The sequence below is a fragment of the Aythya ferina genome (assembly GCF_964211825.1).
Source record: "Aythya ferina genome assembly, chromosome: 3".
Classification (NCBI taxonomy): Eukaryota; Metazoa; Chordata; class Aves; order Anseriformes; family Anatidae; genus Aythya; species Aythya ferina.
The window spans coordinates 12,064,847-12,092,804 of NC_140298.1; the positions used below are offsets into that span (position 1 = coordinate 12,064,847).

The 27,958-nt window shown below is 40.3% G+C and overlaps 2 protein-coding genes across 3 annotated transcripts; one reads left to right on the forward strand and one right to left on the reverse strand.

Moving 5' to 3' along the window:
- Nucleotides 1-39: 39 nt before the first annotated feature.
- Nucleotides 40-14,855, reverse strand: MCM8 (minichromosome maintenance 8 homologous recombination repair factor). The gene is made up of 18 exons (XM_084516131.1): nt 14,487-14,855; nt 14,250-14,324; nt 13,681-13,763; nt 13,366-13,515; nt 12,539-12,642; nt 11,218-11,416; nt 10,626-10,711; nt 9,209-9,360; nt 8,225-8,420; nt 7,768-7,798; nt 7,318-7,458; nt 5,548-5,689; nt 4,731-4,926; nt 4,243-4,456; nt 3,128-3,337; nt 2,486-2,562; nt 1,843-2,032; nt 40-959 (listed from the first exon to the last, which is right to left on the reverse strand). Exons 1-18 carry the CDS (start codon nt 14,638-14,640, stop codon nt 867-869), a joined length of 2,493 nt encoding a protein of 830 aa, XP_084372257.1. The 5' UTR covers nt 14,641-14,855; the 3' UTR covers nt 40-866.
- Nucleotides 14,856-15,550: 695 nt separating this feature from the next.
- TRMT6 (tRNA methyltransferase 6 non-catalytic subunit) lies at nt 15,551-27,885 on the forward strand. 2 transcript variants are annotated; one of them, XM_084516135.1, is made up of 12 exons: nt 15,551-15,669; nt 16,205-16,332; nt 16,748-16,857; nt 18,973-19,064; nt 19,149-19,232; nt 20,380-20,504; nt 21,647-22,011; nt 22,221-22,306; nt 24,967-25,069; nt 25,153-25,239; nt 26,044-26,261; nt 27,060-27,885. In XM_084516135.1, exons 1-11 carry the CDS (start codon nt 15,575-15,577, stop codon nt 26,215-26,217), a joined length of 1,449 nt encoding a protein of 482 aa, XP_084372261.1. In that variant the 5' UTR covers nt 15,551-15,574; the 3' UTR covers nt 26,218-26,261; nt 27,060-27,885. The 2 variants fall into 2 exon arrangements, with proteins under 2 accessions (XP_084372261.1, XP_084372260.1); XM_084516134.1 differs by having other exon boundaries at nt 26,044-27,885.
- The last annotated feature ends 73 nt before the right edge of the window (nt 27,886-27,958 follow it).

Below are 27,958 nucleotides of genomic sequence, written 5' to 3' on the forward strand. Positions count from 1 at the left end.
ACATTGTTTCAGCTGTGGGTAAGCATTAAAAAAAAAAAATTAAGAATCTGCCCTTTTATTGGAGTAGACCATGATCCTGATTTCATAATTGTACAGAGCACTTCGTGGAACGAACATCCTGCTGTGGCAGGAACAGAGTTAAACACATACAACATTTAACATGAATGCGTTATGAAATAGCTGTTAATACCCACACCCCTGTTCACTGTTACTATATCTCTTGAATAAATAACTCAATAAATTTTAACAAATTTATCAATGTATAAGTTTAATGAAAAAATAAAAATTCAATTCCTGTTTTTACACATTAAATACTGTAAGGAGACCTTAAATTAGACTTGCACTGCAAATAAAATCTCAAAGACCAATAAATACAGACTTACAAATCAGAAAACCAAATCAGTTTCAATAAGGTATCACCTTTTACTGTTATAAAGCTGCACTGGCTCAACATGATGGTTCCCAAATTTTGGGAAACTTTTCTACATATTAAATTCCTCAGACGACCTACAGTGCTAAAAACACAACTGACATTGTTCTCTCATGAAAGATTGCTTTTTTAAAACCTGTGGGTAGAACATCACTAAGTTTAGAAGCAACATTTGTTACTGTGATCATCTGGGCTAGCAGACCTACACCTACAGGGTGAGTCCGGCAGCAGTATCACACCACAGTTTGTCCCACAACAGCTTCAGGCAAGCCTGCTGGCATTACCAGTTTCCAAACAAGAATCTTGCACCTGAGGTAAGCAACGCTGCATCAGCTTCTGTGGTAGGCTGCAATTCAGGATGCTTTATTGCTGTGTCCACCAGCTCATTCCAGATACTTTGGTTGTGTCTCAAAGTTCAGAGACCCAGTCTCTCTCTTCACATAGTCTGAAGCTGATAAACTCTCAAGCCTTTTTTCAAAAGATAACCCTGATCATTTAGGGATTGAATAAAGCTTTCAAAATCAAATACCTGGAGGAAAAAGACAAAGAAATATCAGACTGAAAGTATTACATTTTATCTGGTACAAAGCAACATCAACAATTTAAAAGAATTGCAGTATTTACATATTAGTGAACTATGCAGAGTAACGTATGTATTTATCCAAGTTCTGAAACAAACAGAAAATATAAGTACCATTTCTACAGTTCTCATTGATTTCCAAGTATTTATTCCATATCTAGAACATTGAATGGGCAAAAAAATATTGTAGGAAGGCAAAATTATAATTAATTCAATTAGCTACAAGTAACTAGTTGCTAAATGAATGTTCATTTGAGAAGAGTGGGCAATAACGCATCCTGAGGGCAATAACATTCTGTCAGACATGGATCAAACCAAATATCCTATGTACAGCCCACATGTGGACAAGTTTGGAACTGAAGTCATCTTCCCCAGCAGACCAGGGTAGGTTGACCACGTAAGAGAAGAACAGCATTACTGGCCACAGTAAGTTCCATACAAAGAAATTCCTGGTCGCTACTTCTCACTTTAACACTCCAATTTCAAAACTTCTACATTGGCATTTAAAGCTTTTGACCATGAAACAAGAAGTAGAAATAACTATCAATATTTTTGTTTAGCTGAAGCCTCCCTCACAAGTACAACATATAAACCTGTTACAGGATAAATACGTCTCTGGCCACATGTCCTACATGATGTTCCTACCAAGTTACAGCATTCGGATGCTTGAAGCAGAACCAAAAACCCAAAGGGCACATCTGGGCCAGTGAAGGCCAAGCAGAAACCTCACTGCTCACAAATAGAACAGACACCACAACGGCATAAATAAATAAATACACAATAAATAATTTTGGCTGCTCTTTTTGAAGAGATGCTTGATTTCCATACTTACTCGTATCTGTAGCTCCTTCGCAATCTGCCGAAGCTGTTGCAATTCAAAGAGGTTGTTGTAAGTTCTTTCCGCAATGCTGTTGAGGGCAGAAATAAATCTCTTTGCTTGGGACCGATTGCTCATCCCAGACCCGTGCTGGGAACGTTCAAAGTCCAGTTTCCCAAACTCATCCGAGTAGGTTCCCAGCATGCTAAAATAAACATATGAATGGGAAGTAAGAGTAAAAATGCATGAAGTTCCTTCCTGAAACATAACTGCTTGAGATGCTTTTATTCCTAGGGGATGACTTCCTATCTAGGGAACGTAGATTAAGCATCTTCCCAAATCACTTTTAAACTTAAGTTGTTCAACAGCAACAACAGGCAGTGAGCACAGGAGACAAAAATTTCTGGCAGCACCTCATCTCTAAATTACTGTGTACTGATATTCCTGACTGCTTTGGTGACACAGCTCAGAAGTTGAAATGACAGTATTCAACTTTGGGCTGCTGTTGATTTTTAAACAAGTGTTAACAACTCTGAATGTTAGTAGCAAGGGCCTAAACTCACTAAAGTCTTTTCTTCACTGTGTTTGCCTGTCAGTGTTTTAAAAAAAGTCTTTGAATAACACCAAGATGCTTTATTTTTAAAGCACCGTGTATTACCTGTATTTCATTATTTCTATTACATCCTCAGCATCTTCCTTGGTACATTTCTCTCTTAATTCCAGCCTTGATCGTGCCTTAAAACAAAAACAACACAGAAAGGTATATTTAAGGTACTATACCTGATGCAAGAGAAAGCTACAGCCCTGCCCCATGCACACAATGATACAACAAGCACAAGATTTAGGAGCACAGAGATTGAATCCTGTGGGCTCAGGCTCCGATGACAAGCCCTCTACTTTTTACAGCATTTCAATGTCACGTCCTTCAAACACACATTATCAACAGGTTAGAGTTTATTTGCTTTTTAATAGTGCATTCCTGGGAAGCAGCACAATAACACAATGTTATTAAGGCATGGTGTTATGGAAAGCAGGAACAGTCTGAGTTCAAGATGGGCAGCAGCTTGTCTTTGCCTGCACCTACTTGCTCTCCTTTTAGGAGAGCATGATAGGTTTTATTTCTACCCCCTTAAGGGTGCTTTACCTCTTAAGAGGCTTTAAACAACAGTAGCTCTTAAGCATTTGTAAGTCTCTTATATCTTAAAAAAAAAAAAAAGCTGTGAGAAAATACGGGATATCAGTATCAGTTCAGGAATAATCTTTTTGCTTTCAACCCTTAAGTACCACAGCTTGAATTTACCTCAGTAAGTCGAATCAATGACTCCAGCTGCCTCGTGGTGATTGGCGTGCTGTCTGCTCCTTGGTTCTGCTTCCGAAGCTCAAGGTAGAATTCCTGGAGGACCTGAGCAGCTTCTGGAGATAGCTTTGGGTGAACGTACTGCCGAGCGTATCCGACGTACTTCCTCAGCAGCTGATGTGGAATGGCATCGAAGTTTTCTCCTGGTGAGATCTAACCCAATTACAAACAGAAGTCTTAGATTTCGGATTTTCTGTCAGAACCCTATAAAATACAAGTTTTAAACATAAAAATTTCATCTCCTAGGCTTTATCTGGTGAAATCTTCATGAAGCTCTGAACATGGTGCCACATATGTGAGCCATGTTCTTCTGAAATCCATACACCGTGTTAAGACACATTTTGCCATTTCAGAACAAGCAGCAGAGCTTGTAATTTCCACTTCTTTGTGTCAAAGGTCCCCTACCTATATCAAGAACTCTCTCAGAAAGGGAAAATACAATTTCCCAATTGTTACAGTATACACCTCTATAGAAGTATAAGCCTTCACATTTCCCAGAGGGGTTTAATTTCTCGGAGACCTGGCATTTAGCAATACCAGCCCTGAAACTAACCACTGAAATTGAGTAACAAAATATCAGTTCCTTCCCAAATTCCTCAATCTCAGTCCACAGATGTCCAAGTACGTGTCCAAGCACTTACACTGCTTTACTGAGATTCAGTATTTCACAGCATGTAATGTAAAATTATTACACCCAATCTAGTTCTGTAGCTCCTTACTGAAATCTAATACAGCAAATTCGATTTCACACAGAATACCTTCCCTCTACCCCAAATAAGAACAAACAGAAGGAAAAAAGCAACTCAGCTGTTAAACTCTTTCCATGTGAATTGGCACAATTTTGGCAACTCCAGCATGGTGGATAATGGCAGCTACAATAAATAAATAGCTACTTGCAGAAACTGGTGGCTGGGGCCTTAATACTACTTGAATTCAGAGCCAGTTGTGATGAGAAGAATGGGAGTAGGAGACGGAAGACAGCAGGTTGAGGTTGCCAGGTCCCACTGTAAGGAGCACCACAGAAACAGGCACTGCAATGGTCACAGGACAAGTCCTACCTTAAGCCTTTCAAGCAGTGGCCGATCGGAAACAACTTCAAGAACAGAGCGATCCTGCAGGCTGGCACGACTCACAACGGCGCTGCTGCACGCTGCCTGCTTTCCAGCTCGGATAGCCATCACGTGCTCGGACAGCAAGTGATCGTGATCTTCATTTGGGGTGTCCAGCAAAATGAAAACCAAATCAAATCTTGACAGCAAAGCACTCCCCATTCTAAAGTAAAGACAAGAAAACCACACAATCCTTGTATTAATGTTGAAAAACAACAGCAACCCTGCTCTGCTTCAAAAATATTTAGAGAATTGTGTCCTTTTCATTCAGGACAAAGCAAAACAGCAATTTCTCTACTAAAACAACATGAAAACTTATTACAAGCTTGTGTTCAAGCTCCAGGAAACTAGAAGTCAATTAAACCCAACTGCAAGACTGCCTGAAGCACCTGCTCCCGAATTTGGATTATATAAGCAGCATTTCAAAAAGTGCTCACTTTAAGTTCTCAGACACCGTTTTGGCTTTGTTATAATGCCCTCCAACGGGGTTTGCTGCAGCAATGATAGATGTCCTGGCTGGCAAGCTGCAAACAATGCCAGCTTTGGCAAGGCTGATACTTTGCTGTTCCATGGCTTCCAGCAGAGCCTGGTGTTGGCTTCCCATCTTATCAAATTCATCTATTCCACAAATACCTGGAAACAAAACAGGACAAAGGCTTATTAGGAAACACGTTAACTAAGGGACAAGTGGATGCCACAATCCAGTGCAACATCAGAACTCCACTCAGAGTCTGGGTACTGCAGGAGATCTTGGACCAAGCCTCCATTTCAGCAAGGTCTGTTTCCATTCCAAGCTGCTGCAGCTGAATCATTACAAAGCTGGCTTGGCGTGCAGAGGCAGTGTCTTGGCTACTCATTAAGATGCCAAAACAAGCAGTTTGTAAAAGCAGAAATAAATGGCCAACTTCATAAGCAAGCTATTTTTCAAAAACAGTAAGACTCCAGTAGCTGCCCTTAAGTCAGAGATTTCTCATGAAGGAAATCCTAGTTCTGCACCACGTGAAATGACACTGGTATGCAGATTGCAGAACTGAAGTTTTATACACATCCTAAGCCCTAAGAAAGCAGGAACCACTTCTGGAGAAGTCACTGGAGAAGCTCACAACTTCCCAGATTGGGAAAGCCACTACCATACTTCAGATTTACATCTTTAATCCCCAATTAAGCAAGCACTGTAGTTAACAACCTCTGACCCAGCAGCACCTCCCACCACCACGTTTGTTCATACGAAACCTATGGCATTACAAACATTACCTTGATCTCCGAGCACTAAAGCACCAGCTTCCAAGGCAAAATCTCCCGAAGCACCATCTCTAGACAGTGTAACAGTCAGGCCAGAGCTGGTGGAAGTATTACCACAAACATACACACCTCGAGGAGCAACGTTACACACTGCCTGGAATAAAGAAAAAACACTTTTTTTCTCATAAGCCTTACTCTAGAGAAACAGTACAAAGCAAAACCAAATCTGTTTCTTTCCATTTAACATAGCCCAACTGTAAAGCTGTAACTCCTTGCAACCCAAAGGACACGTTTCTGCACAATTTTTGTCGCAATATTTGTACTTAGCCACACCTACTGTGTTATCAGAACTACTTGGACTTGGGGCTCAACACCTGCACCCAAAGTGTGTGGAAATGCTTGGGAACATCCAATCCACCACAGAATTGCTGATACACAGTTTCTGTATTTTCAGGCCCCAGGGTCTATTTAGGCTAATATCTTATCCAGCTGGCCAACACAAGCTGCTTTGGGGGGGAAAGCATCGTTTGTTCCACAACTACAGGTTGAAGGAGAGGCCTCGTCTCTGCCATGCCCCTAGTATCCAGAAAACAGCTTGAGCTTTGAAAGGACTGGCAAAAGACAGGCATGTTGCGGTTAAGTTTGTTTAGAAAGCAGTTATCATTAGAGATTTACTGGGAAAATTAACTTTGTTTACTTGTTTTATTCAGAAGATAACACCCAAAGCATATTTGCTCAGTACCAGGTAAGTGACAGGCACTGACAACTGAATTAAAAAACAAACAGAAGACAAGAACAAAACCAACAAAACCCACCACAAACTGGTTCCTACACAGCTCTGTTCTTGTCCTTGTGATTTTTTTTTCCTGTGGCAGTGATGATAGAAAGGAGGTTTGTCTCAGGGTCTTATCTGAGGAATATGCTAATGGCATTACTTAGTATTATGCAGGGGAAAAAAGCCACAGAGTCATTTATTATATACCAGATATCCCAATTCAGTGAAAAAAAAAATCATTTATCAGGACGCTTGCACATACAACTGTCACTTTGGTTAAATTATTTTAAGGCACATCTTAACACGACACGTTCATGTTTAAAAAAATCTGAGTCTCTTTAATGAGATAGAGAATACTGCAAGTCTAGGAAAACTCTGCCCCCCTTTTGCTTCACAGTAACCACAGGCAAAGACGTGGAACTTTAAAACCATTCAGTTTAAGATACATTCTGCTGTTAACTGGCTTTGCAGTCTTGCAAAAAAAAAAAAAAAAAAAAAAAGCCCACCAGGACTGTGATGCAAGCGTAGGAACAGGTCCCTTCCCTGAAGAGCAGAGATCTGGGCCAGCCACACAGAAATAGGAAAAGAGGAGGGAAATAAGCCTCACGGGAGGTGAATAGCATGGTGGTTCTAAAAATGCCCTTGTTTTATATGACAGTGGGATAGCTACATGAATAAAGTGAGACACCTCATCAAGAAGAGAGGTTGGTGAAAGGAGCTAACAAGAGCAGGACAGCAACAACACAAAGTACTTTAAAGTCTACAGGCTTGACCAAGTATCTCTGCTTTGAAAATGTTTTAACAGGACGATTCTCTGGAAAGAATGGACTGCAGGGAAGCCATTTGGGTGCTATACGCTACACCTGAGGCATGCTGTATGAAGAGACATCTCCAGCCACGCCAAGAAACCTTCTGGTCTTCGTGCAGCTACCCTACAATGCTCACAAGAAGGTAGCAAGGAGTTACTGAAAAATACAATCATACAGTAGTAAGAAATCAACTCATACTTGCAACATTTGACTTTTTCCTAATCCTGGATCTCCAACCACCAGAACATGCGGATCTCCTCGAACTGGGATTCTGTTCTTGTCATCAACAAACTTCTGACATCCTCCAAACAATGCCAGGGCCAAGCCTGCCTTTACAATCTGTGGCAGTACACACCAACATAGTCAGTATTCAGTCATTGTGATCAGTACTGACAGCTCCCCAGAACTGCTTCTAGTAACCCCTCTCTTCTGGATGGCTGAGCTTAAATCCCAGAAGAAAGTTGCAAAAGTATAAGGCTGCCACCTCCCTGTTAGTTCACGCACTAGAACACCACTGAAAAGTCACCCATAAATACAGCCCCTGCCCCTTCCCTCCACCCCCGAGAAACTTTACAAATCCTGTAGAAGTTTACTGTGGCATAAACATTTCAGCCTGAAGTTGCAAAGCAGAGCTGGCAAACTGCTTACCTCATGGCCATAGATGGCAGGACAAAGGGAGCTGAAAAACAAAGCATACTGTGACATACAGAACAGAGATCTCACGTTACTACTAAATAATCACTTGTTCTCTCTCTCGTCCCAGAACACTTTTCTAAGTACAACATTTTTGCTTAGTTGTTGATGTAGTTTAAATGTAAAAACAGTACCATATTTCTCAAAAATTTTAGATAACCAGATATACTTGAAGCAACATGAAAAGCCTTTTATTTGAGTTTGCACAACTGCAAAGGACCGTTTTCCCAGCGGTCACTGCACTGTTGTGATTTTTATCAAATAACTACCTACAAGCCTCCTTCTAGAGATTCTGCAGTTTTGTGTTCTTTGATTCCGCTGGCAGGACCTGAGGGACAGCCCAGCTAGAGAAGCACTTCTCCATCTGAACTGAGGGTCTCTCACACCCAGTAACCACTGCCACACAACTTACTTCACAATGAGCCTGAAGAGGTTGTCTTCAGCTTGGATTTCTTGAACAGCATAGAGGTCCTTAAGCGAAAACTCCATGAATGATCTCTGAAAAGTCTCATCATCAAAGTTCTTTATTTTTTGTCCTTTACTGTTGCTGACAGAATTCGCCTCAATGTACAACAGGAACACACACTTGTCATTCTTATTTTTAGAAGCTGTTAGAAAGATTGATAGACAATGAGGAAGAAGTTTTGCATTTTTAATGCTGATGTTATTTACAAACGGCACAGGGCAATTCAGAAATATTTAGCAGACATATCTACAGCCTCTGTTTTGCATATTTAAGTAGCTGGACACCTGCTTTTTTTTTTTTTTTCCCAGAGAATGGTAACTGAGCAGTGAACGCAGGCTCACAGTAAATCCCAACTGCAGTTCCCTGCAGTATGTTCATTCTATTACAGCTACGCACAACATGCTTCTTCGTTTTTGGGGAAAACAACAATTCTAAGATTTCTCTAGGGAGAACTATACTGAAAAAGGTAATATGCCTTCACAGTTGTATGATGGCTTTTCTGTAACTTGAAGGAGGCATTGAAGCAAAAAGATTAAACAAATGATGAGCCTAGATGAGACTTCAGGAAATAAGGATGCCCCCCTGCCATGTGAGCAGTTCAGAGAAGGCTTCACTATCAGCTGACCCACCATAAAACACCACATGTCAGGACTGGAACTTGAAGACTATAGTTAAATATAGACCAGTGGGTTGCAAAAGGCAAACTCCCTCTATCAGTGGACATTTGAGACAGCGCTCCCCTTGAGCAGTGAGGCAGATTGCCTTTTCAAAATGACACCTTGGTACGAAACTTTGGGAACTTGTTAAATACACTTAACGCTTTTACAACTTTGAGAGCTCAAATGAAAGAGGACGGCTGTTCATCCTGTTGGGAAATCACTAGAAAAAAAATAAAAACCACAAAAAAGTATTCTGAGATGTGTCTTTTACCTTCCTCAGTGCTCGACACCTTGACTATCCCTGTAATTGTGACCACATCTCCTGGCACGCAGCTGTCCACCAGATCCTGAACCAGTTCACATTCAATTGTGCGAGGGATTCGGCCTGCTTCTCGCTGATCATCTGACATGAGCTCCTGCACCCTGCAATACAGGTGGTAAGCACTCATTTCACGCGTTACGTTACGTGGTAACACCACGTGTTACCAATTCTGGCATAGAGAGAACGGCATACACTGAGAAGGGAGGCACCAGAAATGTCCTGATCAACACTGAAACAGCGGTGCTGAACTTGAGAAACAGGCTTTTTCAACTCAGACTTGAGCAAAAGGGCATATAACATACCTACAACCCCAAAAGACAGTTACAACGTACTCCTGAAATACTAATTGATGTGGACTTCAGATTTTCTAGCACTGGTGTGTTCATGTAGAAATATGTACGGTATGTGAAATAAGATGGACTTTATTTACAAAGTTAGGAGGTCAGACATGATAGCTCCAATGCTTAATTGGCATTTTAACCCTAGAAAATGCCACGAAGTTCCTCAGACCACAGCAAGAACAGCAGCATGCTCTGTGTAGTTGCAAAAGGCCAGCAGCTAACAAGTTCTTTAAAAGGTTCAGATTTTGACTCTGCACATAGAGTCCTGAAAATTTTCCTAGAAGCTTAGCATAAAGCTTCTCTTAAGCTGTGATGAACAGCACCCTCTACAGCTACTCACAAGAATGTCAGTACTGTTTTTAATGAGTTCTAAATCACTTACTAAGGAAAGTTCTTCAAGAAATACACTTGGATGACATTTGGCATTGTAAGACTTGACACTGAGCACATGAGCTTACAGAATCTGAACACAACCAGAGGAAAGCAGTAAGAGTTCTGTTTCTGCTCAGGTAAGCTTAGTGCTTACCTGCAGTAAGCTAACAGGATGAGCAAAACACAGAGCAAATTCTCCTGAATGTGTATTATGGGACAAGAGCAGCATGGTCACAGTACAGCAGAAGCAAGGAAACAAAAAGAAACATTCAGCTCGTTCAAGTCAAGTGTCACAGCTGATGAATAATTTAACACAGCTTTCCTAACGGACTTTCAGTTCATTAAAAGGAATTATTAAATATCAGAAGCAACTAAAAATAATGTAGAAAGTCTACAAAGAGCACAGATGTAATATTTCTCAAAGAACTCACATTAGGAGGAATTCCCAAGAAGCTATTACATTGTTCAGGGTTCATACACAAAGTACACTATTTCTGTGATAAAACAACTGCTTTGTAACAATCTTTGAGAAGTACTTACTGCAAAAGAGTAAGGAGATTAAAATGACAAAGTGTAACACAGAAAGAGACATCCTGTTGCTTTTTGACTGCTTTGGTTATTACATTTTTGTGCAGGGGTGGAGAGATGCTTACTTCACAGACTGCCAGTCCACTGTTGTGGTTAAAGGAGAGCTTCTGTCAGGGGTGAATGACCGGCCACGGCACTCAGGTACAAGGCACTGTAATAGAATTAATTCTAATTCATTCTTAGTTGTTGTTTTTTTAATGGCAGTTTTAAACCGCCTTTTTATTTTTCAAAAAGAAAGCAAGACAACAATATTGATTATCACAATTTAAGGAAAAAAATCATTAAATTAATGCTACAGACTAACACATAATTAACAAATCTGTGCTATCAAGCACAGACAGCTGATCCTTGGCTCAGTTGTTAGAGCAAACACAGGTAATTTGTATGATCCCCTGATTCATGGGAGTTTCTCCAAACTGCTTTTGTTTCAGTAGTATACACTTTTTTCAAGGTTATGCACTAATTCATAGCTGGATGGTAAGTTTTTCCTGTTTTGTTTTTTAAACGTGTCACATTTTTAGGCTAGCTTTAAATATCAAAACTAATTCCCCTTTCACCACCATTTCTCATCCTTCAACGCCGACTGACGTTGCCGTTTTTCAAATCCCCACAGAAATGCAAGAAGGAGAAGTATGAGCTCGGGCAATTCTAACTTACCTTCATTGGAAGCGTGTATTTTCCATCAGGCAGAGGAACGCTCTGAACATCTCCACACGTGCCACAGACAAAGGCAAGCTTCGTGCACAGAGGCTTAATGTTGCTGACGCGCACAATGGTACCCCGCAAGGCGATGTACTTCCCGTAGCAGTTGGCCCGAACGTTTTTCAGCTGAGTTAGCGGGTCGTAGTTGTACACCCTACACAGAAGTTAGCATTTGAATCCCTACCAGCACTTTGAATCCCTGCCAGCTGTACATTTTGTTTGTATAGTGACACCTGGAAACAACCAAGACTACCAAAATCACAGAAAATACTTAATAATAATCATGTATAACTGCCTTTGAATTATTCCCAGTTAAGAGCAGGGTTTAGACTTGTGAAAAAAGAACCAAAGACTCATGTCTGTGTTCCAAAAGATGCCTTCTTCATCTACAGGTTTTCCGAAACACAGTTCAGTACCTAATTAAAAGGGTGCAGTTTTATAGCAACAAAGCTTAAGAATATATCATAGTCTGTCAAACTCCCCAATTAATTTGACCTGCTGTGTTAAAACCTGCTGGAACCAGTAGAGAAAAAATAAATCAAACTCAAATAGAGCTAATACCCCCAGTCTGCCTCAGAATCCCAAGGTCTGAGACTATTTTCTGAAGAGGAAAGTGTTTCATTAGGAAAGCAACGGAAGTCACATTTTCACAGTGATAACAGCAATTAAGATTCTTGGATGTATATGCTTTTTCAAAAATTAGTGTAATTTCAGTTCCTTCATTTCAAGTTAAAGGTTAAATAATTAGAAACATTCTGGAAGCTTCCTATCAATAACCCTTTAATAGATGTAAGCTAAAATGAAAGAACAAATCTTCCTCTACCACTGTCCAAATACAGGCAATAATAAATATTGCCCACTGTAGTTTAGGTACACACCAAATCAACTTCTTTTTGAAGGCAAGCCTTTTACTACCAAAAGGCTAGATTCTTTTGAATCCTTTCCTCATTTCTCTAGTAAACAGCAGAAATATAACTATACTGCCGTTTTTAATGAACACGTGTTTCACAGAATAGTTGCTCTACTTGTAAATTACTTCTCTGTGTATAAACTGTTTCTTCAGCTTATAAGCAGGCTTCTTTTGCCTTTGCTTTCACCAGGACAGCTTAGCTTCTGATATTGCAAAGGTAAAAATGTAGACTGTTCTTCTGGAAATATCTTCACAGGGTCAAGTCTCTCTATTAAATAAGCCTTTAGCACCATGCACGGACATTGACGATCACTACAGAGGAGGCAAAAGGCTCTTCCTGAAAACAAAACACTCAACACCTATTACCTGGCATGAATGAGAGGCACATTTATTACAGCTTCTCCCTCAAGCGGCAATCCTTCCTGCACCTGCAGCTCCGCAGCATGCCTTTCAAGGTCCTTTGTTAGCACCTAGACAGAAGAGAAAGGCAGGCACAAACTTCATATTCCATGCAACACGGGTTCAACCGGCTACCGTTTGGTTACTGTCAGACCCACTGAAGTCTGAAGAGCTCTCTGCTGTCCAGCAGCCCCCACTAAACAATGATTCCCTGCTTCTGAACAGCTCTAAGATTCATTTTAAAAGGAACTGAAGATTGTATTTATTGAATTATAAAGTGAGTGTTTACAATAGTCTTCAATCCTGGTCAATGCATGGAGTTTTGTTTGACAAGAACAAAAGCACCTGAGAATTTGCCTTTCAACAAGCAGTGAAATACTTCTTTAGGAGACATTGAAAAGAGCCAAAAATTCTTCCACCAGCTCACCACTCACCCATTAGGCACGGCTCTTCCATGTGAGGTCAGATAACTAGCACAAGTAACTCACAGCCCATTGATAAAAACAGGAATTAGAAGTCACTGACATAACTGTTAGAACTACGTTTAGTTTTAGCCAACTGCTTTGACTATGACTAAGCAAAATACACTAAAACCAACGAATTTTCAAATCAGGATTTTGTAGACCATACAGAAATGGCGTAGAGATGGAAGTTATTGAGTTTTGATTGAACAAAAGATTTCCGTAAGACAGAAAAAAATATAGAAATTTGTTTTTATATCGTAATTGCCTTAAAATCCCACAGATTCTTTTCATTATGAGGGGTGTGCTCACAGATTAGAACTTCACATTTACCTGGTGAATTGCTAGACCCATACACTGCAATGTTTTCTGAGGCATATCCCGTAACTCAGTAGATATGTTTGGTATTGATTTAGTTAACTCTTTATCTTCTATCAGGTCCTTATAATCCACTAGGATACTTCCTTTTCTTTCTATTTCATCCTGCAAAACATTTAAAATTACCATATACACTTCAAAATATAAACACAATACATCCAAACCACGTCATAAACGTTTCACATCTGTGATGTAGATTATCTTTGATAGAGAAAATAAAATTATCTAACATCACTGCATCAACAATGTATATAAACAGACATATTTTACCTTATCATAAAGGTCAATGCGTTGCATGAAAAATTTTTCAAAGGCTTGAGTCTTCAGGACAAAAGGAGACTTGTCAGCATAAGCTAATCAGAAACATGCTATGTTAATGATTGACAGAAAGAATTATTTCAATTTCACAAAATACATAAAAATGCAATTTTTGTTCTGTTCTCTTTCTGTATTCCAGAACTGAGGAAGATGACTGATCTCTACAGTCCCACAGTAACGTCCTGTTACAAGGTGTGTTATAAAAGAGCTGTCTCTAGGATGACCGAGATCAACCACACAGGGGCAGGAAAAGCTCCACAAAGACACAGATTCCAGCCTTTGACAGACCGCACGCTAGAATATACCTAACTGAGCAACTTAAAAAAGATCCTATTCTACACTATTTAAGATTTCTTTCCAGTGTTTGAAGTCCAGAGATTACAGCGTGCTACAAGACTAAAACCTGTGTCACATGAATGTGACACAAATGTTTTCTCTTCCACTTATCCCCTCTACTTATAACCCACTCTAGAGAAAACAGAATAGGATATTTGCTATACATAATTTTGGTCTAAAAATACCTTCAGAAAAGTAAAGCTTCCAGCCCTTATATGGAATAAACTGGTCCAATGTTGACTGAACTAGTCGAGATGTTACTGAAAGAGATGGAAATTGGGATTAGAGCTATGTGGACACTAAAACTTGGCAAATTTTATTGTCAGTGATTCTTTAAAGCAGCAGAAGGCAAGCAGTGCCGTTGCCCAGCACACAAGCGGGCCACAAGAGGTTGCCCAGAAAACAGGGAGGAGCCAGCTCACCAGCTTGGGGCATTCTCTTGCACTCTGCCTTTTGTCCTCCTCGTCCTCGCCATCCTCCTCGCCATCCTCCTCTCCACCCACCTCTCCATCCGCCTCGCCACCCCTGGAAGCCTCTTCCCCGGGCAGCCCCCCTTCCCCTGACATCCGCACTCATTTTTCTGTAGGGGCATCAGCTCGGGGCAGTAACAATGGGCAGAAAATTTATGAATTATCACTACTGGGGATGAGAGCCTGGGGGGGAGATCCTCCAAGCCTTGGGGTCCCCCTCCAAAACACAGGGGGACCCCCTCAAGCCTTGGGGTCCCTCCACAGACCTTAACGCCCCACTTATAGGACCTGGGGTCCCCCTTCCAAGCCCTGAGGAACCTACTCAAGATTTGGGCCCCCCTTAGAGGCCCTGGGGCCTCCTCCAGGCCTTAAGACCCCACTTATAGGATTTGTGGTCCCCCTCCCAGCCCCAGGATCCCCCTTCCAAGCCTCTGGGTCCCTCCCCAAGCCCTAAGGGACCTGCTCAAGGTTTGAAGTCCCCGCTCCAGACCTTCGGGTCCCCCTTGTCAGATTGGGGATCCCCCTCCCAGCCCCGGAGGCCCCCTTCCGAGCCCTGAGGGACCTGCTCAAGGCTTGAGGTCCCCGCTCCAGCCCTTGCGACCCCCGTTCGAGGCCCTGGGGCCTCCCTCAAGGTCTTGGGGTCCCACTTGCAGGACTTGGCACCCCCATCCCAGCCCGGGGTCCCCTTTTCAAGTCTTAGGGTTCCCCTCCAAGCCCCAGGAGGCTCCGAGGGGTCCCTTTAAGCCCCGGGGGGTCTCTCCCGAGGCCGCCCCCCCTCAGCCCTCACGGAGCAACCCCCCGCCGCCTCAGCTCCCCTCAGGAGCCCGCCCGCTTTGGCGCCCAACCGCCACTTCCGGCCGCGCCGCCAATCCCCGAGGAGCGCGCGGCGGCCCCGCCCCCTCGGCGCCGCGTTGCCATGGAGCCGTGAGGGCAAGCGGCGGCGCGCATGCGCTCTGGCGCGGCGGAAGGCGGCTCGGAGGGGCGCTTCCGGTGCGGGCAGCGGGCGGGAGGAGGAGGAGGAGGAGGAGGCGGAGGCGGTGATGGCGGCGGGGCCCGGGCCGCGCATCTGTGAGGGGGAGTGCGCCGTGCTGAAGCGCGGGGACGTCTTCAAGGCGGTGGCCGTGCTGCGGAGGAGGTGAGGGGCCTGAGGGGGGCTGGGCGAGGCTTAAATTCCCGTCAGGAGAGAAATAAAAGTGATTTCAGTAAATATCGCTGATAAAACCCTTTTTTTCCTAACGTGTATAACCCAGCTTTATGTGTTTATAGGGTTATATGTGTATAACCGTGGATTTTATATGTTTTAATTTTATTCCTTGCCACGTTGAGGCTTCATCGCGTCAAAAGCACGCTGTGTAAATTATGTTCTATACGCTTAGGCTTTACCGGTCATTTTCAGGTGTCTCTTGAACTGAAAACATATAATTATGAAAAATATGCTTGGTTTAAGTTCTCTGTTCCCTTTCCATCCATTATCAGTGTAACGTAATTTTATAGTTAGCAGCACTTGGCATTGATCTTCTTGTGCTTGTCCTGGTTTCCTCAAGCACCCAGGTAAAAGCAGCACGTGTGAAGTTCCTTATTCTGTTGTGGGTTTTAAGGTCCTGTCACGCGGTCTCTTGGACGTGGTCAAAATGCTGCTTTTAATGCTATCAACTCTTTTCTCGTTTCAGGAAAATTATTTTCGAGAAGCAGTGGTTCTACCTGGACAATGCCATCGGACACGTTTACGGGACTACGTTTGAAGTAACGAGTGGAGGAAACCTGCAGCCAAGGCAAGAGGTGGAAGAAACTACCACAGGTATTACGGAGCCTTGGTTGATCTTGGAAGAACGAGCACTAATTATGTTTTCTCCGATAAGACCAAAGATGATGGAAAAGCTTTCTGTTAATCGTTTGTTAACATATCTTACTTATATTCTGTGTCACAAGTGCATGGGTTTGCCGTGATCCGCTGTTCCACTAGTCCTGTAACAAATCAACTTTTTAATATGGGAGAAAACTGGAACCGTGATTTGGGTGAATATCTATATATAAATATGCTGAGGTGTATTTTACATATTACATTTAATGGATTGCTTACACGATACATTGCAAGACCACAAAGCATGTGGGATTAATGCTGAGTCTGCTTTCTTTGAAACTAAAATCATTTGTTTCTCCGACTTAAAAGTATTTAGAGCTAGATTTTACAAATCTATATCCTTTTCCTTTAGACACAAAAGAAGCAGGTACAGATAATCGTAACATAGTTGACGATGGAAAGTCTCAAAAACTGACTCATGATGACATAAAGGCTTTGAAGGACAAGGGTATTAAAGGACAGGTAAAAATAAGGTTTTGGTGTCATTTCTGTGCTACCTTGATGGTTATATTTTAGTTTACGGAACAGGCTATTCTTTTAATGGTGCAGAAACTTCAGTGCTTTTTCTTTGTTCTTCTGCTCAAGTCATGTTTTCCCTAAAGATCTGTTTTTACAAAAACGCAAGGGCTGTTTTCAGAGAAAACTTCATGTAAGGTTGGCAACTTTGTCGATAGAGAGGCAAGAATGACTTCGTGCTGTATCAGAAGTCATAACAGACATAAAAGGAGTATTAATCATTAAGGAAACCTAATATACGTAATCACCTTTTAATTTGGTTTCTTCATAAGATTCAAAATGTTATTTCTGTATTGCAGACGTGTTCAAATTTCACAATAATGAAACTGCTAAAGGTGTAGTGAAGGATCGTGGAACCCTTAACTAATAACACTGCGTAACAAGCACGCTAACAGTGTGCTTCTAGGTGCTACCTACCAGTGATGTGTGTCTTTTATCTGCACCTTAAAAGCTAAGAATATTCCCAAGAGAGCAGTCCCGGTAGAAAAGGCATTGGTTTTTACCCCACTCTTAACTGGCAAGAAGTGAGGCCTTGTAACATGTTAAGAAACCCCTGCAGTAAGTGCTGTTCTGCACACGTTATCAGTCGAAATTCTCTCTCATCTTTGGTTTACCCTTCTTAGTAAAGATAAGAAATTGCTCATGCTTACATCAAGTTCATCTCTTTGCATCTTGCTGCGTGCTGCTGCTGTTCGAAGCAGCTGTTCTGCTTTTGCCTGCTTAATAATGGATGGGTCCGGGGAGTCTAGAATGGTATTTCCTCTGTTTATGTGGTTGTGCTGCTCTTGGCAATCTCTCTTTGATAAGAATGTACTAATCGGTCTGATAGCTTGGACATTTTCTGTCAGTTCTCATTATCTGTGGCAAAAGATCACTCTTCTCTTTGTCCTCAGCATGTCCGTGCCATTCGTCTGCCATACTGTTAATTAAGGTTATTAAAATAGCCTGCTTTGGTAATTAACTGGAGCTGAACATTCATTTCATGTGATATTAGCACTGTGAATGTCTGGTCACGTTTGAATTCGTGTTTGTGAATGGCATGTGTTTGTGATGCAGGCTGAGTTGCAAGGTGATTTGAATTGAAGCAGCCTCAGTGTTAGTGGGGTTTCATTGCCCGTCACATTCCCAAATTCTTCCCAGGTCCTGAGGGACAGGTGTACAGTGTGAGGCTGCAGGCATCAACTGGTAGTTATTCCTGGGGTATTGCAGAGTGCCACGTCTTCCCTTTGGCTTCTTGTGCTTGCCCTACAGAAATATTCTCCAGTTTCCTCACTACATTTTACTGGAAATAAGTAGACACTGCATTTAACTCTTCCAAGAATAAGGCAAAGAAGGAATGACGTGCTGATCCACACCATTAATAATACATCCTAAATGCCTGAAGGACTTTAAGAGCTGATGGCTTGAAAAAGAGCAAGTGAGAAGTACTGGCACCAATCTATTTGGAGCAAGTTTTTAAGGTGCAATGGGAGGTGCAACGTCCACGTGCAGCTTTTGTTCTTGTATCGCAGGCATGTGGACAAAAGAATGATAGATTTTATCTTACTTTATTCTCTTGGAGGTCTTAATGCTCACTCCAGCTGGAACCTGAAAGCGTGAGGAACAGGAATTATATTGGCAAAGGGAGGAGATTAGAACAAGGAGATTGGGAAAATAAGACAAGAATTTTGGGAAAACTGGAAGCCAGAGCTTCATTTCTGGCCATACAAGGCTGCCCTCTCTCCAGAGTTAGTTCTGGCACTCAGCAGAGTCCTTCCCCCAGTATGCCCTGTTTTCAGAATCAGCGTTTTCATTTTTGCCACTTTTACACTAGCATCATGCAGTTACACTTCTGTCTCTAAGTGTTCTGTGTGGTTCGATTCCTGCATGTAGTCAGGGCAGTGCCTCCCTTTCTGTGTTGATTAGAAGAATTGTACCCTGCCGTTAATGTCAGTAGAACTTAATGATACACATGCCTACACTGCAATAAAATATTTTCTGTGTTTGTTTAAAGCAATACTATATGTGAAATGAATAAGAAATACATACCAGCCGTAGTAAATATAAACTGTCTTTCCTAAGGAAATTGTTCAGCAGTTAATAGAGAACAGTACAACATTCCGAGACAAAACAGAATTTGCTCAAGATAAATACATAAAGAAGAAGAGAAAAAAGTAAGTGAATTTTAAAATCTGGAAAATATTTAGTACTTTAATTTGTTGACTCAAAGTAAGACTATTACTGCGTGTTTCTTACAGATACGAGGCAGTTATTACAATCGTAAAACCATCCACTCGCATTCTTTCAACAATGTATTACGCAAGGGAACCTGGAAAAATTAAGTAAGTTTTCATTTTGTTTCTCTTCTCAAGTGATGAGAATATTTTAATATTTTTAAAAACATTTGTATTATACCAGAGTATATAATACCACTTAATTAATTATTATTAACATATAATACCACTTAATAACACCTATTTTTATTAATGGAAAAAACAGTTAATGAAAACACTATAAATTAATGAAAAATAATGTGATAGAGAAAATTAATCAATATTCTCCTGCAGTGAAGAAAACCGTTGCATGCAGTGTTAGTTTCTTCCATTTCCCTTCCACCACCATTTTGCTTATTACCTCTGTTGAGTAATTAGCCACTTTGGTGGCACTTTACGTTTTCAGAGGGCTCTTATCTCCTGTTGGTCAGTGGCATATTGTCTCTGTTTTCTGGCTTAGCAGACAAAAAAACAAGCATCCTATCCAAAACAGGGATTTTAATATTTAACATGTTTAAGAATCAAATCTTCTTCATTCAGAAGCCTCTAGAATTTAAAAACACATGGATAGCATTAGAGGAGAGCGGGTGAAGATCTACTTGCATTTATTTTTTACCTACCTGAATTACGTAACTTGTTCCAGACATTAAGATGGACAGAATTATGGCTTTTTAAGTAGGAAAAGTTGACCTAAAATGTTCAGACTAAAATAAAGAGCATTTTTTCCAAGACTTCTCAAACCTTTTTTCTTCTTTCCCCAACCTCCTGCATTTGACTTCATTTATCTGTTAGGAATAGCTGTAAGTTCCTTGGCCATCACTGAGGCTCTTCAGTGTAGGTGTTCTACAGTACGTGTAGGTTTTGATCTGGGATTGCAGGCAGTGTGTACTGCTGCAGAATAGTTGAAGATCATAGACTCATGGAGTTGGGTTGGAAGGGACCTTAAAAATCATACTGCCCTGCCCTGGGCAGGGACAGCTCCCACAAAGCCAGGCTACCCAAAGCCTCATCCAGCCTGGCCTTGAACGCCTCCAAGGATGGGGCACCCCAGCTTCTCCAGGCAGCCTGTGCCAAATGCTTTACACAAGTGCAAGTAGATGACATCTGCTGCTCTTCACTTATCCACCAGCGCTGTAACTCTATTAAGACTGTTTTTCTAACTCTAAGAGAACTGAGTTGCTATTTCTTAAAGCTTTTTTTTTTTGTTGTTTTCTAGCCATTTGCGTTACGACACACTAGCCCAGATGCTGACTTTAGGAAACATCCGTGCTGGCAACAAAATGATTGTAATGGAAACATGTGCGGGCCTTGTGCTGGGCGCTGTGATGGAGAGAATGGGAGGTGAGTCATACAGCAGCTTTAGCAACATACAAAATGAGGGCTTATGTGAAACTTAAGAAATACATTTGATCTTGATACTTTTAAAAGGCACTACTATATAATCATTTCTCAGTTTTCAAAATCTGCTTGGACTGTCTCCAGCATTCAAACACCTAATTTTATTTCCATTGGAGGGAGTTGTGTTTTGCGTATTTCAGGTGCATTTACTATTTTTAAAAATATGAAATTTGTAGTCTGCTGTATGTAGATCTATTTTAGTGTCTGTCTTGGGTTAGCATAAAGATGTTCAGAAAAGGCTACAAGGAGCTTGTATGCAGACTGTTCTCAAGGACTTGGGAAGAGAGGAAAGAATGGCAGAACAGGGGAGTGGTAACACTGGAATCCAGACAGCCCACAGTACTGCAAGTGTTGTCACTCATCTAGCTCACTGTGCTAGACATTTAGCACCAGCATAACGTGTATTTTAAAAGCAATATATGACATTTTCTTGTAGGAGAAGTTTGACTTGCATTTATTTCTCAAACTCAGTTAACTAGTTTCATCTTAAATCATTCAAAGATACTAGACAGAGGTGACAATTATATTCCAGAAGCCTGGAAAGGTAGGAAGTGTGATGTAGTGTTGTGCACCCAGATGTCTGTTGGCTGAAAAGCACGCAGGCAGTTATACTATAAATTGTTTTCATTTCAGGAAATTTTGTGCATAGGATTAATTTCTGAAGTAAATTAACTAAGTTGTAATTACATTACAACTACTGAAAAGTTCTTGTTGCAATGTTTACTGTTTAAATTAGCTTTTACTTTTTAACAAAACCACTCAATAGTTATAAGAAAGAAATACTACAGAAAACTTGTCTTTTTAATTCTAAACTAAATCAGTTTCTCTAATGATTTGTCACTACTCACATATTCTGTGCAGATTCTGAATATGTTTAATACACGCGTAGTCTTTGAGTTACCATGTCCTTTAAATTTGCAGTAACTGTTGTCCTTCCAATAAACATTTCCACCTTGAGATGTGTATAAATTTGATGGTTAGATCAAGATAAGACAATTTGCTTACCTGTTTTTAAATGTATGGTCATTGATCCCAGAAGTTCTGACTCTCTAGTAATGATGTTTTTGATCCTTTGGCTTTCATAGGCTATGGATCCATTATTCAGATGTATCCAGGAGGGGGACCTGTTAGAGCTGCCACCAGTTGTTTTGGATTTCCAAAACATTTTTTCAATAATCTTCATGAATTTCCTCTCAGCAAAGTGGACAGTCTTCTCTCTGGGACATTTTCTACAGAGATGCTACCTTCAGAATTTGAAGATAATGCACTAGTGGAAGAAGAAAGCAATGGATTGATTGATGAGAAGCAGGCTTCTATACAGGAAACAGAAGAGGAATCTATTACTGCCACAGCTATGGAGATCAACCAGACAGAAGAGCAAGAAACAATGGACATTAACGCTGAAGATGTAGAATTTAAAGATAACAAAGAAAAAGATAATAAAGAAAATGTAAGAATGTTTACTATGGCTATTTGAGTTTTACAATGTTCATATAATTTGTCTGATTTCAGACATGCTGAAACATTAGCTTACTGAGGTGTTAAAATGGACTTTTGAAAGTTGCCTTACGTTGAGCTAAGCTGCACAAAATGAAAATTCAGCCCATGATGTAGCGAGTACCGTTTTAAAGTGCAAAATATTTGTTTCATTGTTCAAAGGTTCGGGAAAAACAAAGAAAACAGTGGGAGAGAAGGAAAAAGCTAATAGAAGCTGCTGCTCTCTTGAGAGAGAAGAATGCGGATGGGTAAGTGTTTGTAGTTGGAAAGGTGTTCTGGTTGAAAACATCTACAGAAAATAATTGCCTTTGAAATGAATAAAAGCTTAGTTTTAAAAATACCCTATTTTTTTCTTAGTATTTAGTAGCTAGCAGTCAACCGAGATGTGGCTTGGGTCTTGTTTAGGTCTTACTGGTTGAGATTTTTTTCTGTCTTTTAATGGATTTGAGTTTTCCTCAAAACTCAATTCGGTGTTGTGCTTGGGTACATTTTAATACACATTTACTTGTTGTGTGTAAATGCTTGCATATGTATTTTTTGTTTTTATTATGAAAAGTTTTAACTAGTGCTCTATGTATTTTATTGTGTCATCTAGTATGGGTAGATGGTAGAATTAAGGTTTTCTGTGGAGGTGCAGAGACAGGTCACTCTGTGTTCTCTAAAGAAATACAATTGTAAAGGACATTTGCAAGAAGTACTGCGTGTCAGGTGGCCAGCAGCAGCACCCTGATGATGCCTGCACATGACCATTAAACTGCCTGCATGGTGGCAGTGTTCTGTTGTGTTTTTACCACTCTACCCTGCACTTACCATAATAATTAATCTCTGTGCGGACTGACAAGGCAAAAATTAATATTTGATGCTACCTGATTCTTCCTGCAGTGTAGAATAGTATATTCAGCTGTTGATTTTGAGTTCAAGGACACCTAATGAGTCTTTTGTCTCTTGCTCATTTGTTTTCAATCACTGGCATATTTCTTCTTTGTCCTTTGTAAAGAATGAACACTGTAACAAAATACATACTTGAAGTGAGTGCTTCCTCTAGGAAGTCTTCAGCATGAGGGGGGGAAAAGAGAAGCTTACGGATGCCTGCAGGCAGTGTCCCAGATGGCTCAGTCAGGAGCACCTTTCTTTAGTCATCTGCCATTTATAGGCCACCATTTGTTTAGGTCAGCAGCCACAGGGTACGTGCTGTGAAGGCAGGAGAAATTGGCACAGAATAAAGAAGTGCTTCAAATTCACCGCTTGGGTGGCAGGTGAGTAAAAGCAGGCCAGGAAGCCAGGATTCTGTTTTGTGTTGCAAGAAAGGGGGAAAGGATAGGTAAAAGCTGTTTAAAATCATAGGTAGGGAGAAAGATTAATACATTGTCAGAGTAAAGAGAATGGTAGTCAGGTGAAGATGAACACCAGCTTTAGGATTGTTTCTTGAGGCCCTGACTTCAATAATATTTACTACTCAAGGCGGAAGATACACTTGATAAAATTTATATTTCTTCTCTGCTGTCCTTGTACTAGACTATTTGTTCAACTCCACTGATGACAGATGAAGTCTGTTGTAGGTCTTTGAAAGGGAAAAAGGAAGGCATTCATTATGGGTGTTATTTCAGTTTAATTTTAAAGGAGTAGGCAGTGATGGACCGTTACGTTTTTCTGATACTATGAAAGTGGAAATTGGTTTACAGACACTCCATGTGTTCAGAATTAGACCACACACCTTCTCTGTACCCTTCCCTGTCCTTTCTCCACCTCCTCCTTCCCCCCATCTCTCACTCATTATATTAATTTTGAGACTGGCCAGACTACCTGCTGACAGCAATATGTGCTGCCATATGAGACCATAATTTGATTTTTTCACATTCTCCCTCATCTCTCACTTACCTGCCTCTTGTCTGGCAGAGTTCCTTTCGGTGTCAGCGCAGTACTCTAACCCTTCTGGAATATGGTTTGGAGTCTTTTTTCTTTATGGTTCTCTCGGATGATTACTGAGCACAATTTTTTTGAAATTTGGATTTGAGGGAAACCTGCAGCCTGCAGAAGCTCTCCCCAGCAGAAAGTCAAAATGTAAACAAGTGTAAACATAATTGTCTCACTTCGTGTTTAAAAAAATTGAACATCAACTTTTCCTAGGCAAGTTTGACAGTGTATTCAATGCTGAGAGCAGCTGTTGATTGACAGGTCTTATATGTATATAAACACACACTCCAGTTTCATTAAGCTATTCTTTCTGCACAATTACAAATCACTAACTACTTGAATCCTAACGATTTCCTGACCACCTGAACCTTTCTGGTTTTGCAGTGATTTTTTTCATTAAAATTCTGGGTATCTGTACGAAATCTCAAGCACCTATAAATACAAGTTAGGCTATGATATTAAAACTACGATAAAGAATAAAATACAAAGGCTTTAAGTTGGCAAGGACAAATTCTTTTTAAACAGTCTTTAGTCATGCCCATTAAGGAATCATTTTCTCTTTGAATAATAACATCATAAAAAACACATTTTAATAAGATGACCCAGGTTAAAGAAACATGACTGAGGTTACTTTCTAAGGAACAACTCGCAATCACAAAACTTAACTTCTGTTTTGACAGTGGTCTCAGTAGAAAAAGGAGCATTCAAGTTTTGGGGGTTATAAGAATTATTGTGAAGTTCAAAACAGCTCAACTGAGTGCTTCTGCAGTGTATTTAATATGACATTTTAGAAAACAAGCTTTTTAATTCTCTTAATTATGCAAGCAGGAAATCATGATTTGTTTTTATATTTGGGGAGTAGTTAGAGCCATGAAAACATGCTGATTAGCAACATTTGAGCTGTAATTGATGCTCAGAGCTAAGTAGGAGAAAATGTCACTTGATGAATAGTTTTCGAAGCAGAAGACTAATGTGCGTGAAATTTCTCTTACAGCTTAATTGTAGCCAGCAAGTTTCATCCCACTCCTTTATTACTTTCTTTATTGGAGTTTGTTGCTCCTTCAAGGCCTTTTGTTGTCTACTGCCAGTATAAAGAGGTAAATCCAGTACGTTACTCTAGCTGTTATTACTTTAAGTCTGAGACTATTTTGCTGTATAACCTATCATCTCTTTTCTTAAGCCCTTATTAGAGTGTTACACAAAACTGAGAGAAAGAGGCGGTGTTATTAACCTAAAATTGTCTGAAACCTGGCTACGAAACTACCAGGTAAGGATTACAGTAAGTGGCTGTCAAAACTGCATGAATTCAGGGAAGCAAAACAACCTAATGAAAATGTTTTTTTGGATTGACTGAAATTATGTACAAGCTCATGCATTTGTTTACCTGAGAGTAGTGAGAAAATGCTGCGGAGAATTTTAATGTGTAAATCTATTGTAGTATACAAGAGATGTAGCAAAATATGACAACTGCTTATTAATTTCCAGCTGGTTTGATAGCTTAAAAGATTTCTGTAGTGTAGGAATAGTGATGGCTTTCAAAGTCAGTGGCTTCACACAACACAGTTCCTGGAACTGGAGTAACCAGAAGTTTCAGGTCTAGGAACAACTCCCTTGTCAATTCAACAAACTTTGATCGAGATGTTTATAATGTGGAGTTCCCTTCAAAGTAGGAACATAAAGATTGTAGTGGCGGAACTGGAAATTACTTTATTAGCGAATGCTGGTATGTTAGACCACTTGTGGTATCTTGCAAAGTACGTGAGATCTGAACACATGAATGAGACTTTCAGGTGCCTCACGCCTTGAATTTGTAATTCTCCTGGAAACACTATGACAAAGTAGTCAGCAATACAGTAGCCTGTATTCCTAGGTGTTTCTGTAACTGGCTTCTGATATCCAGATACTTTGCCCTTCCAAACAAACGCACTTTTCAGATGTCTGTGTGTTACAGAGGCTGGGAAAAAACCCTTCATCTAATACTGTAAGCTTAAATTACACAATTTGATGTGCACATATAAGCATGACGCTTCACAGATGTTTATTTTTGGTTTTGTTTTGTTCTGTCTTAAAGGTCTTACCAGATCGAAGCCATCCAAAACTGACAATGAGCGGAGGTGGAGGGTACCTTCTGTCTGGTATAACTGTTGTGCTGGATAAGGGCAAATCTGATTCCAGTAATTTAGAAGCACTGAAGATGGAAGAGCCATCATCTAAAAGATGCAAAGTTCAAGACCTTCAGTGTTAACATTTGAAGAATTGATTTGTTTTTTAGATCTCAGGAGATACATGGTTAGTAAAATAACAAATACACTTTCTGTGCTCTTGACAGCATAGGAACAGTACCTGTCATACATCTGTCAGCAAAAAGCAGAATTGTGCAGTAGGGAGAATCGCCTCTCTCTTTACCAGTTTACATGATCAGAATGAAAAGAAAAACCCACGGAAGCAAACCTGTGTCCAACACCACACCAAAAGCACTCTAACTTCGAAAAGACCTTCTGCTGATCAGGATGAGAAGTTGACATGGAGATAGGACAAAGCATCGGTGAAAGCACTCTTTTTGTTTGTAGCCAAAAGTGGATGTGATTAAAAACATTTTGTCCGAATCAGCCCTAAATAATTTAGCTTCCATTTTCCCAGAACAGCACCAGGGTAAATGTTCTACATAGTGATCTCCTCGTTCTTTGGATACTGAAACCTGCAATGTTCAGTAATCTAAGAAAGTGGAATAAATGGCAAAAATCATACGTTTTTCTTTCCAAAGGAAAAATAGAAAGAGAATACCAGAACTTTACAGCATGACTCCATGTGTCCTGAAATAAATATGGGAGAAAGTGTATGTTCATAAATTAAATACCAAATATTTAAACAGTGTCTCTGTTAGTATTGTCTGTCATTTTCCTGAGAGGAGTTATGTTTTTAAGATACGACAGTTTTGAAAACTGCTCTATGTATATTTATTTTACCATTCTGTTCTTCCATGATGTGTAGCTTTTTTATTTTTTTAACTTTGCATTTGACATTTTAATTAAACTACAGGATGTATTTCCTAATGAGATTTCTTTTTCTTAATTTTCCCTCCTTTAGGAAATCAGGTGGAGGCTTTAGGAGAAGAATACCCTTGCAGGTTGCATTCTGTTAAACCCCTAGGTGGGAGCCAGCAGGACTGGGCTTCCTGTCTTGAACCTTATTCCTCGATCAAAATCTGGAGCTTTGAGTTGAAGTGCTTAGACTTCATGAAGCTATGATATTCTGCATATTAATAAGAATAATGCTCTTTTAGGGCACTGATGTGCAGAAATAGATCTGAAACCTGTGTTTTGCCCCTCTTACCTTTCACTACAATTTAAATATTGTAAATCATGCATAAGGAATAGAAATCTCATGCATGGCTTTTCCTAGTGGAGTTTTTTAAAAAATGCTGAATTTCTCAACTTCTTTCAAGAATTAATAGATTAGTGGAAAGGTGTGGGAGCAGTTTTCCATTACTTTGTGTCTGCATGTGCATACTGAAGGTAAACGGACTTTCAATGCAAAACAGCCATTATGTGGAGAAATTCTGAGACAACCTAGCGTAGAGCAGTGCCTAGAAGCCTGAAAGCCAGTCAAAGGCAACAAAATTATGAAATCAGCATAAACCAGGAGGTAAATACTAAAAAAAAATCAAACCATCTTTTGGTACAGTTCTCTTACCTGTAAGGCAGACCTAGGTACTTTTCTGCCACTTCCATGGAGCTGGTCGGTACTCAGATGTCATATTTATAGAACCATAATACTTAGACAGTAAAAAGGTTAAGCAACCAACGTATGTTTTAAATACTTGTTATCATGTATAACGTGATAAAAATAATAAGCTGAGGAAAGTTCTGTTGGATGTTTTATTTGTATAATAAAAAAAGTTTTGAAAAGCAAACAGTATTTTTTTTCAGGTGTTACAATACTTTAGATCAAAGCCCAGCTGACTGCATTTGATGTTAACAGCAGCA

Bases quoted from the DNA above. Each gene is read 5' to 3' on its own strand.
- MCM8 (XM_084516131.1), bottom strand. From the start codon at position 14,640: ATGAGTGCGGATGTCAGGGGAAGGGGGGCTGCCCGGGGAAGAGGCTTC. The intron at 10,712-11,217 runs GTAAGTTAGAAT...ATTCTATTACAG, and splicing joins AATACACGCTTCCAATGAAG to TGCCTTGTACCTGAGTGCCG. The intron at 5,690-7,317 runs GTATGAGTTGAT...TCTTTATTCCAG, and splicing joins GAAAAAGTCAAATGTTGCAA to GCAGTGTGTAACGTTGCTCC.
- TRMT6 (XM_084516134.1), top strand. From the start codon at position 15,575: ATGGCGGCGGGGCCCGGGCCGCGCATCTGTGAGGGGGAGTGCGCCGTG. The intron at 15,670-16,204 runs GTGAGGGGCCTG...TTCTCGTTTCAG, and splicing joins GTGGCCGTGCTGCGGAGGAG to GAAAATTATTTTCGAGAAGC. The intron at 22,307-24,966 runs GTAAGTGTTTGT...TTTCTCTTACAG, and splicing joins AGAGAGAAGAATGCGGATGG to CTTAATTGTAGCCAGCAAGT.